The sequence below is a fragment of the Maniola jurtina genome, chromosome 27 (genome assembly GCF_905333055.1).
Source record: "Maniola jurtina chromosome 27, ilManJurt1.1, whole genome shotgun sequence".
Taxonomy (NCBI): Eukaryota; Metazoa; Arthropoda; class Insecta; order Lepidoptera; family Nymphalidae; genus Maniola; species Maniola jurtina.
The window spans coordinates 1471247-1485912 of record NC_060055.1 but is presented as its reverse complement, the minus strand read 5'-3'; the positions used below and the strand labels follow the sequence as shown (position 1 = coordinate 1485912).

Here is a 14666-nt window from a genome sequence, read left to right as displayed (position 1 = left end):
CGAAAGAGCCATAGCAATTTACAACTGAATTACAAATCTCCATGCCCCTAAATACACAATCAGGTTAAATCAATTGTCTCTCTACACCTCTCTTGTTAACAACACAAGAATGTTATATGGTAGAGAGGGAGAAAAGATCGTTTGCCTCGTTGGGCAACGGCAGTTACGCCTTCAAATAACAAGGGTGGGGATTCTAAACCTTGTTTGCTCTTTGGGCGTGTCTGGGTTTTGAACGCGTGGGGGCACAGTCGTTCGGTGGCCGCCGCCGCGAGCACATCGCGCTGTCAAACCGGCTTTTGACAGTTTGACAGTTCGGAAATTTGAATTGCTAAGTGGATTGAGACATGTATTCATATTTGATGATATAGAGACGTTGTTATCGCGTGCATTAACATTTAAAAGACTTTTGAGACGTGTTTCTGAAAGACAAAAGTAAAAAATGGCGTTCGAAGACCGTTGCAGTCCAAATCAAGCAAACAGTCCGGGTCCGGTGACTGGTAGAGTTCCTGCACCTCACTCTACTGCAGTAGAAGTAAGAAACTCATATCAAAGTCAATACACTTGCACGACTATTGACTCAAGGTTTGACAGATCGATGACAGTTGTCAAAGTGCAGCCAAATTCACCACCAATGAGTCCCGAACATAGCCAGAATGGCATGGACTACCAAAACTACTTTAGACCTGAAACACCTGATGTAAAACCTGTTATCCAAGACAGTTTTGAAGACAAAAGGAACCGACAACCTCCACTAACCATCCCCTTTTCAATTAGCAACATTTTACACCCTGAATTTGGTTTGAATGCAATTCGAAAAACGAACAAAATAGAAGGTCCCAAACACGTAGGGCCCAATCACAGTATTTTGTACAAACCCTATTTATCAAATGATGTGACTAAAGAGTATTCGAAATTCAATTTTGATTATTTGAAATCGAAAGATGATTTTGGTGCATTGCCGCCGCTTGGTGGATTAAGACAGACTGTTTCAAATATCGGGGAACAGAATATACAAAAAGAACAACCAAAGATTATAGAGCCACAAAAGAGGCCGGACTCGGCGAGTTCTATAGTATCTTCGACATCCAGTGGAGCTTTGTCCACGTGTGGGAGCACAGATACTAATAGCCAGAGTGGGAATAGCAATCTATGGCCTGCTTGGGTATATTGTACGAGATATAGCGATAGGCCTAGTTCTGGTAAGTGTCAATACCTTTTTTTTTTAAATTTAATTTTAGTTTTTTTTTTTAATGATGGTCATTATTTATTTTTATGAAGTGAGGAACGGGTAAAGTCTTACCTGATTCTTATTGGTGTTCTAAGGTATACCGTACTTTTATAGTGGATTTTTAAATTTTAAACTTTGATCAAAAATGTCATAAGTAAGTAGTTTATAAGTTATGCCGTCGGATCCGGTTAGTATTGATGATATCAGGTGAACAACAGCTGATTTTAGTCATTACGATTTAGAAAATAAGTTAAAGCTTAATTTTTTTTTCTATTTTGCTTTGCTCAACTAGTGATAAAGACCAAGAAAAGAGAAAATAATGCGTATATTTTAATTACTGCCCCATGCCCCAATATTGAGCAAAGCTCTACCTTTTCACCTTGCATTTTCACATTTATTTCATTTAGATAATTTCTATAGACCCTGACGAATTCATATAGGGTCATAGTATGTTTATATCTGTATTTAATGAAAGAAAAGGTTTCTATACTTAGATATGACATCCATTGAGATTTTGAGGTACGCTTATAGGTTAGGTTTAGCCATGGCTAGTTGACCTGGCAGGGAGGGGGTGTTGTCCGTCCCTCTGAGTGTCCTGAGTAGAGGGCGCAGTAGATACACCCATGGGGTATAGCCCCAGGAGTGGACTTTGGCTGTGTTGGGCAGTTGGTGAAGAGTGTTTCATCACCCATGCAATCACTGGCTGTCCCACCGGTTTCTCGCCTGTCCAGTTTGATGACAGGCGAGGGAGAGGTTGAGGATGGGGAACGTGGAAAGGGAATTGACCTGGCGAATCCTAGCCATCGGGAGGACCTGTGGATAATGGACATGGGGATGGTCCGTCGTTCAGTGTGATCCTTGGTTTGGTTGGCGTGCTGTGGTTCCGGCATGCCTCTAACAGTATTTGGGGGCGCGTAGTGTCCCAGTAGTGGGTCTGTTACAGCGGACATCCGCTGGCGGAGTAACGAGGTGTTGTCGGTCCCTTGTGCTCCGTCATCAGCGGTGGGATGGAACTTCGTCAGTAGGAGTTCGACATAACCTCTGTACTCCCCCTAAGCCGGTGGTATCCATGACTGATTTTCTTCATGAAAAAAAGGGTAGGCTATAAGAGCAGGTGGATGAATAGAATAGAATAGATTTTTATTCAAATAAACTTTTACAAGTGCTTTTGAATCGTCAAATAATTTACCACTGGTTCGGAATGCCGTTCCGATGATGCTGAATGGGTCTGGTGAAACATCACCAGAGGCACCACAGAGTAAGTTGGTATAATATGAGAGGAACCACCAATCCATTGCCTGTTGTTAAGGAATTTCCTTTTCAGTCCTTTGGGTAACAAACTTTTATCATGGATTTAAGGATATTTCACATGTCATAGCTGCTTTCAAAATTTACAAAGGTAGCGCGGGGCTGTGTGGATGTGCCTGGTGTCCCCACCCGATTGCCATCTCGACCTGTCGCGTAATATAGATAATTATGAGTACTTATGATTGCATATGAGTATTCGCTTTTTTAAAATAAAAATACTTAGGTAGATATGTGCTTAAAAACATTTATCACACTTAATATTATAAAGGCGAAAGTTTGTATGTGTGTGTGTGTGTGTGTGTGTGTATGTATGTTTGTTACTCCTTCACGCAAAAACTACTGGACGGATTGGGCTGAAATTTAGAATGGAGATAGATTATACCCTGGATTAGCACATAGGCTACTTTTTATCCCGGAAAATCATATAAATCCCATTTTTAAAAACCTACATCCACGCGAACGAAGTCGCGGGTATCAGCTAGTTTAAAATAAAAATACTCAGGTAGGTCTGTATGTGCTTAAAAGCATTAATAAAACACTAAAATCTAGTAAGTAGTAGGTAGGTCTCATATCCACCACCTACTGTTAATAAATTCTTAGTGCCTTTCTGTTAATTACACCTAGGTTACCTAGTTATAAAGATACGTAGGTCATAATTAATAGATCTATGCGGGCACCTGCCTAATTACCTGTATAGAACATTTAAATCGGCCATTATTTATTTAACACCTAGTACCTAATTATAAATGATAATTACTAGCTAGTACCTCTACCTAGGTACTACCTATATTTATTTTGATTTCATGTAGCTATGGGTGCCTACTTAGAAACGAAATAATGTGGGATACGCAATGCTTTTAGGTTTTACATCTACTACTAGCCGATACCCGCGACTTCGCCCGCGTGGATTTAGGTTTATTGAAATCCCGTGGGAACTCTTTGATTTTCCGGGATAAAAAGTAGCCTATGTGCTAATCTAGGATATTATCTATCTCCATTCTAAATTTCAGCCAAATCCGTCCATTAGTTTTTGCGTGAAGGAGTAACAAACATACACACACACACACACATACACACATACAAACTTTCGCCTTTATAATATTAGTGTGATTCTGTCATTATTATTACTTTAGCGTTTAATAAATAAAATAATAAAAAGGCAGGATTCAGGGGCTGTTTCCGTTTTGCTGCAGCTAAGGTTTGGAACGATCTCCCGCCTCCGCTTCGGGAATGGAATTATCCTACTAGCGAGATCACAATAAAAAAGAAATTAAGGAATTTTTATTTAAATGACCAGATCGAGGCAGCTAAATTTATTTACACCTAACTTACTTATTTACACGTCTTAACAATGAAATTAAGGCTAGATATGCTAAATATTCTATCCTAGTCTTATTTATATCCATATATCTGACTAGTGCATAATGTAAATAATTTTAGTTATATAATACATAGATACTTGATTAATTGGAACCATACTATTATTATTGTTGTCTATAATACTACTATTTAAGTTATTAATAATATTATTCGTTAGGCCGAGCTGGGAAGGGACATCTTGTTTAGATCTTATCTTGTTTAGTTTTTTTTTTTATTTTTTTTTGCTTGTTATGTGTATGTGTGTGCTTTTTTCTCCTTTTCATTTTTCTTTCTACTGTACGGTTTTTAAGGTTCTTTTTTGGGTTGTACTGTATTCATTTTAATATTGATCAATAAGCAGGGAACGCAACGGGCGCGGTGCGTTTTTATTTTATTAATCAATATTTTTGGAGCAAACTGAAAACCAGCGCTGAGCATTGCCATCAATGCTCGGCCATGCTGAGTTTGCGGCCTATTGCAATTGTTAGTTTTTTTTTATAGATTTAATTTACTTATAACATATTATGTATGTTTGTCACTAGCAATATGTAAGCAATAAAGCCTATTTATTATTATTATTATTATTATTATTATTAAATTATCATGAGTAATTTCCATTATAAGTAGGTAGATATAGAATAGATTACTTACGAACCAATCCGGGGTCCTTTTTACCCGACTGCGGCAAAGCCAAAGGGAAGGGTTGTGATTTTAGCAGTCTATGTATGTATGTATGTAAGTACCTATGTTTGTATCCAGATTCTGTGTGTTCCACCGTAGTATCTCAACTACTGGGCCGATTTTGATGAATGAGGTGTCAATTGATTCGTTGAATAGATTTTTATTCAAATAAACTTCTTCTACTTTTATTCAATTTGTTGTTATAGCGGCAACAGAAATACACATTTTGTGAAATTTTCAGCTCTTTTACGGTATTATATTTAATATTATTGAACAATTGAAAAGAGCAACCGCCGAGTTTCTTGCTGGTTCTTCTCGGTAGGAACGGCATTCCGAACCAGTGGTAAATTATTTGACGATTCAAAAGCACTTGTTTATTTGAATAAAAATTTATTCTATTCTACGGTTCACGAGATACAGTCCGCTGACAAACAGATGGAATATTGAAACGAGAACTAAAATACGTTTGTATGGAGAGGGCTGGAGAGCGTGACAGGAAAACTTCTCTTAAGCACTAATTAGGTACCTATACCTACTTAAATACCAACTACAATAATTTTCTATTGTATTTAAATCAATGGAAATTTTCAAAATATTAATAAATACTTACCTACTGTTAACAGATAAACAAAATTAAGTCAATGCATAATTAATGGAAAAACCATTGATTAATAATTATGCATTGACTTTTTAGGGTTACGTACTAGAAGAATGCCAACGGGGCCCTAACTACTAAGCCCTCGCTGTCCGTCTGTCTGTCTGTCAGCATGTATCTCGTGAACCGTAATAGGTAGAGAGTTGAAATCTTCATAGAAAGTGTAGGTATTTCTATAGGTATTGCCGCTATAGCAACAAATAATAGAAATTTCAAAATGGCCTCCATGAAAATTAAAAAAAAAAGCGTTATTTATTGTATAACTAGAGGATGCCCGCAGCTTCGCCCGCGTGGATTTCGGTTTTTAAAAATCCCGTGGGAACTCTTCGATTTTCCGGGATAAAAAGTAGCCTATGTCCTTCCCCGGGATGTATCCCAAGTCTGTACCAAATTTCATTAAAATCGGTTCAGTGGTTGGGCCGTGAAAACGTAGCAGACAGACAGACACATTTTCGCATGTTTCTTGTACGGTGTTACGGAACCCTTCGTGTGCAAGTCTGACTCACACTTAACCGCTTTTAATTTTTAATTGCTGTTAATGAAGTTGTAGAGTCTTATCTTGGAATCGGCTGCGCAAATTATGATTCGGTTTTTTGCTTTTCGTTATTCGTGTTTAATAAATCGTGGCAAATTAATAACTATATCGCTTTAGCCATAGAGTTGCAATAATATACTAGAGGCCGCAATGCTCCAAAAACAGTTTTAATGAACGGGTTTAATGAACTACAAGATTAATCCATACTAATATTATAAATGCGAAAGTGTGTCTGTCTGTCTGTCCGTCCGTCTGTCTGTCTGTCTGCTACCTTTTCACGGCCCAACAGTTTAACCGATTCTAACGAAATTTGGTACAAAGTTAGCTTAAATCCCTGGGACGGACATAGGCTACTTTTTATCCCGGAAAATCAAAGAGTTCCCACGGGACTCCTAAAGACCCACCCGCTTTACCGATTTGTATGAAATTTAGTACCGAGGAAGCTTGCGTCCATGTAATGCAACAAAGAGTTCCCACTGGATTTTGAAAAACCTAAATCCACGCGGAAGAAGTCGCGGGCGTCAGCTAGTAGATAATATTGCACCCGAGTAAGAAAAAAATTAGTTCTATTACGTCACTCATTATTTCGTAGGGACGCTTTTTTGACGCTCGATGTATGAAGTTTCTGTCTCTATGGTTTATAACTCAATGGTTGTTAAAATACTTGCTCTTGTAATAATTAGTATATCTGCTTAATATATAAATTTTAGACTAGAAATTGACATAACATTACTTAGGTACTAGATTACTAAATGATGCCCGCGACTTCGTCCGCGTGGATTTAGGTTTTTGAGAATCCTATGTCATTTCCTGGGATGCAAGATATCTCTGTACAAATTTTCGTCAAAATCAGTGCAACGGATGAGTTTTTAAATCCTGTGGGAATTTTTTTATTTTCCGAGGTTAAAAGTAGCCTATGTTCTTTCTCAGGATGCTATCTTTTTACCGAATTTTGTCCAAGTCGGTTAAACAGATGGGCCGTGCTAAGTTAGCACACAGACAGACATACCTACCTAGTTTCGCAATTATAATAAGTATGGATTGTAAATCCCTATTTCATGGATTTGGGTGTGTGTGTGTGTATGTTTGTTACTCCTGCACGCAAAAACCACTGGACGGATTTGGCTGAAATTCGGAATGGAGATAGATAATATCCTGGATTAGCACATAAGCTACTTTTTATCCCGGAAAATCAAAGAGTTCCCACGGGATTTCGCAAAACCTAAATCCACGCGGGCGAAGTCGCGGGCAACGGCTAGTACGAATATAATGGGAGCAGAACACAGAACCTAGTTTTTTTATCTGACTACTTAGTTACTTCTATTTGAAGTCGGTAATAAACCAAAGACAATAAGCCATAGCATTCAAGTTATCAAGCGACTCCCACAGCCGTCATATCGGAACAGATTAAAAAGATACAGCATTGACAACATAATTACGTTTTATGCCGTTCCAATTTTAAATTATCGCTCTTTAAACACGTTTCGCGCTTGTCCGGGAAACCGGTTTTTTTTTTTCACAATATTTACACACGCACACGTGGATTTTATACTTGTGTGTGTTAGTATAGAATGTTTTAAGCGGTTCGTACTGGATTCGAATAAGATTTGCATTGCTTATCAGAAAAATGGAATAAATCCCTCTGGTTTTTTTTTTCTCTTGTCTGGCTTTACAAAGATTAGCAAATGTCTAGTTTGTAGTTATTTACAAGTTAAGGAAACTAGTATATAAGTATGGACTTCGTCTGTGCCGGCGCTCGCCGACATACGCGCGGCGCCCAGAGCGCTTACTAGTCAGTTCCAGCATGGTCCCAGCACCAAAAAACACCAGTGAAACACAAAAACCGGCCACTTTTAACTAAAGGGCACAACACGCGCGCCAGCAAACGCTAACATAGACGAAGTCCATCCCTCTGGTTTTGAGGGACTAGCCGATGCCCGCGACTTCGCCCGCGTGGATTTAGGTTTTTCGAAATCCCGTGGGAACTTTTTGATTTTCAAGGATAAAAAGTAGTCTATGTGCTAATCCAGGATATTATCTATCTCCATGCCAAATTTCAGCCAAATCCGTCTAGTAGTTTTTGCGTGAAGGAGTAACAAACATACACACACACACATACAAACTTTCGCCTTTATAATATTATAGTGTGATGTGATATTATCTATAAGTACATTTTTATAAAAGCTGACTTACTGACTGATCTATTAACGCACAGCTCAATTACTGGGCTGAAATTTAGCATGCAGCTATTATGACGTAAGTCGCAACTACCTAGATATCCGCTAAGAAAGGAGTTTTGAAAATTCAATCCCTCAAGGCGGTGGTTATTGGGGTTTTCTGTTAAGAAATTCTTTATAGGTACTAGTCCGGAGTTAAGATATTGGCGGGGTAGTACCCCCGTGCCTTGACAGACACGACAGACGGACAGCAAACGAGCAAACGAACAGGGTCACCTGATGTTAAGTGATTACCGCGGCTCATGAATATTTGCAGCACCAGAGGAACCATTGCAGGCCTTTCAGGAATTCGCTGTGTAATACAACGAACCCTCTACATATTTCGCAGAACATTCTACACGTCAATTGTACTTATTAATAATCTCATTACCGCATTTGCCAGACAGTTACTGTTTTTGCAGTTCCGCCATTTTGTATTATTAAATGGAGACACTCCCTCTGCGATTAAAACCTTAAACGGCTCTATTATCTTTAAATCAGTAAAAAATCATACAAGTTAGCCCTTGACTGCAATCTCACCTGGTGGTAAGTGATGATGCAGTCTAAGATGGAAGCGGGCTAACCTGGAAGGGGTATGGCAGTTTTAATTAAACCCATACTTCTTTGGTTTCTACACGGCATCGTACTGGAACGCTAAATCGCTTGGCGGCACGGCTTTGCCGGTAGGGTGGTAACTAGCCACGACCGAAGCCTCCAAACCAGACCAGAAAGAAATTATAGAATAGAATAGAATAGAATAGATTTTTATTCAAATAAACTTTTACAAGTGCTTTTGAATCGTCAAATAATTTACCACTGGTTCGGAATGCCGTTCCTACCGAGAAGAACCAGCAAGAAACTCGGCGGTTGCTCTTTTCAATTGTAAAATTCCAAACCCCTGCTGGGAATCGAAGCCGGGACCTCCCACTAATAAGACCACAGCGCTTACCACTGCGCAGGAGGTCGGCGTCGTCGGTTTTACTTAACAGAAAAAAACCGGCCAAGTGCGAGTCAGACTAGCGCACCGAGGGTTCTCGAGTATTTTTCCGACATTTTGCACTATAAATCAAAAAAATATTATGCCTAAAAAATATTTTTTTGCGATTTAACCACATATTCCCGGTTTTCAGAATTTTTCCTTTAAATGTGCTATAAGATCACCTACCTGCTAAATTTCATGATTCTAGGTCAACGGGAAGAATCCTATAGGTTTCTTGACAGACACGACAGATAGACAGACAGACAGACAACCAAGTGATCCTATAAGGGTTTCTGTTTTTCTTTCGAGATACAGAACCCTAAAAACCCAATACCTAACTATTTTTGACCCGACATGGGAATCGAACCCACGATCTTATCATCCACAGTCGAACATGCTAACCACTGTACCATTGAGGCATTTTCCTATAAGTAATTACTTAATCAATTACCAAGTCCCCTATTCCTAATAAAAATCTTGTTTCTCAACATAACTCCATCATAAAAGGGCATACAATATGTTATGCGCTTGCTATGTGAGATCGTTAAATTTTATTGCCTACCCTCCTTACCCTCATACTAGCTAAATATGGACCTTGTAGTAGAGACCGCTTAAAGAGATAGATACCTTATACCTATAGTACGCGATTGCCATCTCGACATGTCGCGTACTATAAAGGGGTCTCTCCGTCACTCGCTCCATACAAACGCAGTTCGTCTCTCATTGGAATACTAACCAATCATACTCAATGGAATTTTGTAGAAACGTTCCGGGAACTAATATCTATGCCTGTGGTTTTCTAGATTTCCGTCAAAATATTCGGTTTCAAAGTTACGCGGTCTTAAAAATTCACATACTAATCTTTGTGCCCCTGTAATTTTAAAACTACATATTTTTAGAAAAATCTAAAACACCACAGGCACAGATATTAGTTTCTAGAATATGTCTGCAAAATTTCATGGACTTTGGTTGCTTAATATTCAAATGAAATTGGGACTACGATTGTATGGAGTAAGTGACGGAGAGAGCCCTGTTAATAGTTTATACAGCCGGTGAAATCTAACATTTAGCATTCTTGTACGATGATACGGAACCCTTTTTACAATAATTTTTAAAGCGATTTGATTTTGTTTATTTTTGGTCACGTCGGCCTACCTGCCTTATCGCTGTCTTCTTGACACATGCATAACTTAAAAAAATAAATCTAACCTATTCACATATTTTTGCTAAAAATCTCTTTCATTGTAGGGCTATTATTAACCCCCGACCCAAAAAGAGGGGTGTTATAAGTTTGACGTGTGTATCTGTGTATCTGTCTGTGGCATCGTAGCTCCTAAAATAATGAACCGATTTTAATTTAGTTTTTTTCGTTTGAAAGGTGACTTGATCGAGAGTGCTCTTCGCTATAATCCAAGAAAATCAGTTCAGCCGTTTGAAAGTTATCAGCTCTTTTCTAGTTACTGTAACCATCACTTGTCGGGGGTGTTATAAATTTTTAATTTACACTTGTCTTGATTATTTCATGTTTTGTATGCACTAAAGTTTCTATCTATCTATTAGTATCTATAGGTATATCTACCGATAGATTTAATGAAGATTAGATTTTAAGTTTATGTTCACAATGTAAGAGGCGCCCTCTCTCGCCTTGACCTGAAAAAGGTTCTTCATAAAAATATTACCTACTAAATAGCTACTGTGTAAATTAAAAATTTATTACACCTCCGACAAGTGAAGGTTACAGTAATTAGAAAAGAGCTGATAACTTTAACCGATTTTCCTGGATTATAGCTAAGAACACTCGATCAAGCCAGCTTTCAAACAAAAAAACTAAATTAAAATCGGTTCATTAGTTTAGGAGCTAAGATGCCACAGACAGATACACAGACACACACGTCAAACTTCTAACACCCCTCTTTTTGGGTCGGGGGTTAAATATTTACTTTAATCACCTAGTACTTGAAGTTATATTTATGTAAAATTAGAGAAGAAATAAAAGGCTTTTTTTATTTTTATTTTGTTTATTTAGATTTTAAGTGATTGTTAAATCACTCAGTAGAAGGTATAGGAGCTAGGTGTCACAGCTGGTCGGTCGCAAAAACCGGGATCATCGGAACGATCGAATCCCTGATATGGACCGTCTGGCCCCAAACACACGTACAGACGGACAGACAAGCGTTCAAATTTTTTTTTAAAGAATATTAGCCATGCTTATCATGACTAATACTCCCCTTTCCCCTCCAATTAAGCGTAAAGCTTGTGCCAGGGTACGATAATAGAGCAACGGGTGGGGTTTGAACCGCCGACCTTTCGGAATTCAGTCCGCTCTTAACCGTTGAGCTATCGAGACTCATTGGTGTTAATGTAACTGTAGTTGACACCAATTAAAGAACATTGGCACAAGTTACATCATCATGATCAACCCATTACCGGGGCACTACTGAGCACGGGCCTCCAGTCAGAATGAGAAGGGTTTAATGCGGATATGCAGACTGCAGACTACACACACCTTTGAGAACACTATGGAAAACTGTCAACAAGACAGACAGACAGATAACAAAATGATCCTATTAGGTTCCGATTTTTCTTTTGAGGTACGGAACCCTAGAAAACAAAGAGAAAAGTTTTTGTTCATTGTCTTAGAATAATAATTGATTTAAGAAAAAAAACCGGCCAAATGCGAGTCAGACTCGCGCTTCCGTTCCTTACTCGGGTATTTTTCCAACATTTTGCACGATAAATCAAAAACTATTATACTTACATAATAAACTGAACAAAACAAGTGTAAATTAAAAAATTTCAACACCCCCGACAAATCATTTTCAAATAAATAATTATGTATATCTAGGCAACGTCCATCTTGACAGCTTGATATTTGTCAATTGACACTTGAATATTACGAACCTAAGGGTTATCTAACCTTCTTTTCTACAAGAAAACTAGAAAATAGCTGATAACTTTTAAATGGCTGAGCCAATTTTTTTGGATTATAGCTAAGAACACTCTCGATCAAGCCACCTTTCAAACAAAAAAAAGTAAATTAAAATCGGTTCATTCGTTTAGGCGCTACGATGCCACAGACAGATACACAGATACACAGATACACAGACACACAGATACACACGTCAAACTTATAACACCCCTCTTTTTGGGTCGGGGGTTAAAAATAAATAAAAATCTGTTTTAGAATTTACAGATAAAGCCCTGTCATATGATACCCCAATTGGAATAGTTATCTTACTTTGAAAATTGAAACACGTTTTAATTTTTTTTCAGATGATGTAACCACAAATTCGCGGTTTTCAGATTTATTCCTGTACTTGTGTTATAAGACCTACCTACCTGTCAAATTTCATGATTCTAGGTCACCGGGAAGGGTTTCTTGGCAGACAGACAGACAGACAACAAAGTGATCCTATAAGGGTTCCGTTTTTCCTTTTGAGGTACGGAACCCCAACAATTACTTAGAGATAGAAGTAGTAGAATATTTGGTTAATTACAACTGAATCACTCGACTGTACTCGTTGGAAAGCATTTAGTCCCCTCTAATTAGTAAGCTTACCACTTCTTGCTACTGTGACGATTGTTCTTACGACGCGCGATTAGGGATGCGCTTAACTTCGGCGCTATATCGATAAAAAATATATTTGTTTTTTTTTTCTCTCTCGTCTGGCTCTACAAAGATTAGCCAATGTCAAGTTTGTAGTTATTTGTAACAAGTTAGTTAAACTATACAAGTGTGGACCCCGTCTGTGCCGGCGTTCGTCGACACACGCACGGCACCCCCTTAGAGCGCTTTCCAGTCAGTTTTAACAAAAAAAAAAACACTCCAAAAAGGCAGAGCATGCCCGCCAGCTAACACCAACACAGACGAAGTCCCAATATATTTGTTTTTTTATGAAATTCTAAGCTATGTGGGGTTGGCACAACATTGTTTCTTCCACTCACTTCTGTCATACGTCTTCATTTTCCACCCCTTTTACACACATATAATTAATTACATGCAATCCGTCCATCCTTTCTTTGGTCTTCCTCTCCTCTTTTTTCCTTCCAATGCATATTTAACAGAGCTCTCTCCTTCACTTACTCCATACAATCGTAGTTCCAATTTCATTTGAATATTAAGCAACCAAAGTCCATGAAATGTTGCAGACATATTCTAGAAACTAATATCTGTGCCTGTGGTGTTTTAGATTTTTCTAAAAATATGTAGTTTTAAAATTACAGGGGCTCAAAGATTTGTATGTGGTTTTTTAAGACCGCGTAACTTTGAAACCGAATATTTTAACAGAAATCTGGAAAACCACAGGCATAGATATTAGTTTCTAAAATATGTCTGCAAAATTTCATGGACTTTAGTTGCTTAATATTCAAATGAAATTGGAACTACGTTTGTATGGAGCGAGTGACGGAGAGACCCCTCTTAACATTCTTCTAGTGACATGATTTTCTTCCCTCCGCATTACATGCCCATACCACCCATACCATGCCAATCTATTACCATATTTATTTAATTTTAACAACAGGATTTTAACAGCTTGTTAAATTAATATATGCGCACAGACGTTGCTAATTTAAATTAAATATATTATGTAGATGCATGTTTTACTTTGTAACATTATAATTTATTTTACAATTCTATTTTCAAACAATTACATCCCGCCATTACAAAAATGGCATCCTCTGAAAATAATTAATATTGAACTAAGTGTTGCATTTTTATAATTACTTATTGTATTAAATTACAATTAAAGACAATTATCAATTTCTGTTTGTAACTAGCTGTTTCCAGCGGCTTTGGTCGTCAAGATTTCTCCTGAACAGATTTTGAAAAAAAAAAAAATTGAGTTAAAAAGTATCTTATATTCGTATCCAAGATGCAAGCTATCTAATGGCTTAATTCTTTCATAGTTTGAGTCGTGAAAAGGCAAGTCTGTCATGTCAAAAATACGGTTCACCTTTAAGAGGGGTCTCTCCGTCACTCGCTCCATACAAACGTAGTTCCAATTTCGAACGTAATTAAAATTTTACGTAATTAACGTAGTTAAAATTTGAATATTAAGCAACCAAAGTCCATGAAATTTTGCAGACATATTCTAGAAACTAATATCTATGCCTGTGGTTTTCCAGATTTCTGTTAAAGTATTCGGTTTCAAAGTTACGCGGTCTTAAAAATAGATATTACACACACAGGCATACATATTAGTTTCAAAGTATGTCTGCAAAATTTCATAGACTTTGGTTGCTTAATATTCAAATGAAATTGGAACTACGTTTGTATGGAGCGAGTGACGGAGAGACCCCTCCTAAAATAAGGGCTAAAATCGTATTTTTGATATGATATTTGACACAAAAAGTTAAAATGGCGCGGGAGAACTTTTTTTACGCATTATAATATTCTAGAGGATGTCCGCGACTTCGTCCGCGTGGATTTAGGTTTTTTAAGATCCCGTGGGAACTCTTTGATTTTCCGGGATAAAAAGTAGCCTATGTCCGTCCCCGGGATATAAACTAACCCTGTACCAAATTTCGTCAGAATCGGTTAAACTGTTGGGACTTGAAAAGGTAGCAGACAGACAGACAGACACACTTTCGCATTTATAATATTAAGTATGGATTATACTTGTATTCGCACAAGTTTAAACCTACCTAGTTAATCGATTTCTCCAGACTTGCTGCATATTATTGCCGGTCTATTTTTTATTTAG

At 37.8% G+C, this 14666-nt stretch overlaps 1 protein-coding gene across 1 annotated transcript in view; it reads left to right on the top strand.

The window, feature by feature from the left end:
- Window positions 1-264: 264 nt before the first annotated feature.
- Window positions 265-14666, top strand: part of LOC123879254 (segmentation polarity homeobox protein engrailed-like) — a 35003-nt gene continuing 20601 nt past the window's right edge. Inside the window, exon 1 of the mRNA XM_045926898.1 lies at window positions 265-1199. Coding sequence (XP_045782854.1) covers window positions 440-1199 — 760 coding nt within the window. The 5' untranslated portion in view covers window positions 265-439. The remainder of the gene's footprint in view (window positions 1200-14666) is intronic.